This window comes from Bidens hawaiensis, unplaced genomic scaffold (genome assembly GCF_021521415.1).
Source record: "Bidens hawaiensis isolate Kalapana, Puna unplaced genomic scaffold, B.hawaiensis_p1.1 tig00028083_1, whole genome shotgun sequence".
NCBI lineage: Eukaryota > Viridiplantae > Streptophyta > Magnoliopsida > Asterales > Asteraceae > Bidens > Bidens hawaiensis.
Genome location: NW_027494571.1, coordinates 70449 through 72612, shown reverse-complemented (window position 1 = coordinate 72612; position 2164 = coordinate 70449). Strand labels below are relative to the sequence as shown.

The following is a 2164-nucleotide window of genomic DNA, read 5'->3' as shown; positions in this document are numbered from 1 at the left end:
GAGGGTCGTGAGATTCTTAGGCATTGTCATGAGGGTTTAACTGGAGGTCACCATGGTTCGTCTTCCATCGCTAGGAAAGTTTTAGATTCCGGCTTTTATTGGCTATCGATTTTCAAAGACTCACACGAGTTTGTCAGACAGTGTGACGCATGTCAGCGCACTGGTAACATCTCATCCCGTAATGAGATGCCCCAAAACCCTATTCAGGTTTGTGAGGTTTTCGACGTTTGGGGCATTGATTTCATGGGTCCGAACCCGTCTTCTCGAGGGAACCGATACATTCTCGTGGCTATCGATTACGTTTCCAAGTGGGTTGAGGCTCAAGCCTTGCCCACTAACGATGGCCGAGTTGTAGTGGGATTCTTGAAGAGGTTGTTCTGTCGGTTTGGTACTCCCAAGGCCTTGATCAGTGATAAGGGCACAAATTTATGTAACGCCCAGATGGAGAAGGTGTTGGCACGATATGGGGTCACCCATCTATTGTCCACCGTCTATCATCCACAGACGAGCGAGCAAGTGGAGAATGCAAACCGTGGTGTTAAACGAATTTTAGAGAAAAATGTCGGCATGAACCGAAAGGATTGGTCTGACAAGTTGGATGACGCACTTTGGGCTTTCCGTACAGCTTTTAAAACGCCTATTGGGACCACACCCTTTAGGATGGTTTACGGGAAAGCGTGACATCTACCGGTTGAGTTAGAGCATAGAGCATATTGGGCGTTGAGATCCGTTAATCTTGACCTGACTCAAGCTGCGAAAAACCGGTATCTCCAAATTCATGAGGTAGAGGAGCTGAGAGATGAGGCGTATGCGAGATCATGGAGTTATAAGGAGCGTACGAAGGCATTACACGATCGAAAGTTGAGGAAGGTGAAAGAGTTCAAGTGTGGGGATCGTGTGTTGGTTTATAATTCCCGTCTGAAGTTATTTCCAGGTAAGCTTAGATCGAGATGGGTTGGTCCGTATATGGTGAAGGCGGCATTCCCGCACGGTGCAGTTGAGTTAGTTGATCATGAGGGGAGAGCGTGGAAGGTGAACGGCCATAGGTTAAAGAATTATATAGGTGGGCTGATTGATTCGGTCGAGGAAGAGGTATTTCTCCTCAATATCCCTACTTTGATTGCTTGATAGGGATAGGCCTCGGGAAATACCCGAGTGTAGAGTTTGTATAATATTTTTATTTGTTTTCTATTATTATTATTATTATTATTTTGAGTTTGTTTTAAGTTTTTAGAGTCTGTTTGATGTCTGCTTTGGGTACTTTGAGCTTTGTGTTGCAGGTTTGGATACTTTCGTTTGTACTCAATCTCCATTCGGACGGGGGCGTTCTGTGCTTATTTGTTTGTAGAGGGTACCCAAAAGCTGCGGCCGCGAATGAAATGTTATACGATCGCTTTATTGGAACATGACATACGCATATCACTTCGATATTACCAGGGGAGTCTGTTCCATTTTCTTTATGCGTTGTTTTATTTTATTTTATTTTATTTTATTTTATTTCTGATTATTTTTGTCTTTTTCTTGTCTCTCATTGAGGACAATGTGAAATTTAAGTGTGGGGATGGGAAACTGATGTTTTTAAATTTAAAAAAAAAGAAAAAAAATTCAAAAAAAAAATAGATAAATAAAAAAAATTGAAAAACTTTAAAAAAAATGTCCCGAAAATTTATTTTGCGCATAGTGGAAAATGATATTATTGTTTAAGGTTGATCTTTTAAAACTACTATTATATATGAGATTAAATAACAGATAGCCCACTTAATTTGGGATGTGTCGGTAGGCCCAACTAGCTTTGATAGTCCTCTTTCTCAGATTTATATATATAATAATTTGAAAAACAGTGAAACTGAAATTCGATGCTTAGGGTGGATTACCATAATCTAAAAACTTTGAGATGGTTATACTTAGATTGACTCAAACCAGCACACACCACATGTCCATCTATCTACGAGCTTAGAAATAGTTATATATTTTAGGGTGATATAAAAGATTGAAAAAAAAAAGAGAGAGAGAAAAAAAGAAAAAAAAAGAAGTATGTTTTGAAAGTTTGTGTATTCTCAAAAGTTTTTCAAGAAATGCAAAATGCTTGTGAAGAAAGTTATGTATCGCAAAATGCCAAAGAAGCATTCTCAAAAATAGTAAAAGAGGCCAAAGATGCACATAC

General features: G+C 39.3%; 1 protein-coding gene across 1 annotated transcript; it reads left to right on the top strand.

The window, feature by feature from the left end:
- The first annotated feature begins 441 nt into the window (after nt 1–441).
- Nucleotides 442–1409, top strand: LOC143576370 (uncharacterized). The gene is made up of 3 exons (XM_077060469.1): nt 442–619; nt 701–1092; nt 1281–1409. The coding sequence occupies exons 1-3, from the start codon at nt 442–444 to the stop codon at nt 1407–1409; spliced, it is 699 nt and encodes a 232-aa protein (XP_076916584.1).
- Nucleotides 1410–2164: the final 755 nt, after the last annotated feature.

Coding starts and splice junctions, on each gene's coding strand:
- LOC143576370 (XM_077060469.1), top strand. CDS start 442: ATGGAGAAGGTGTTGGCACGATATGGGGTCACCCATCTATTGTCCACC. Junction 620..700: donor TGACGCACTTTGGGCTTTCC/GTACAGCTTTTA, acceptor CGGTTGAGTTAG/AGCATAGAGCATATTGGGCG. Junction 1,093..1,280: donor TTGATTCGGTCGAGGAAGAG/GTATTTCTCCTC, acceptor TTTGTGTTGCAG/GTTTGGATACTTTCGTTTGT.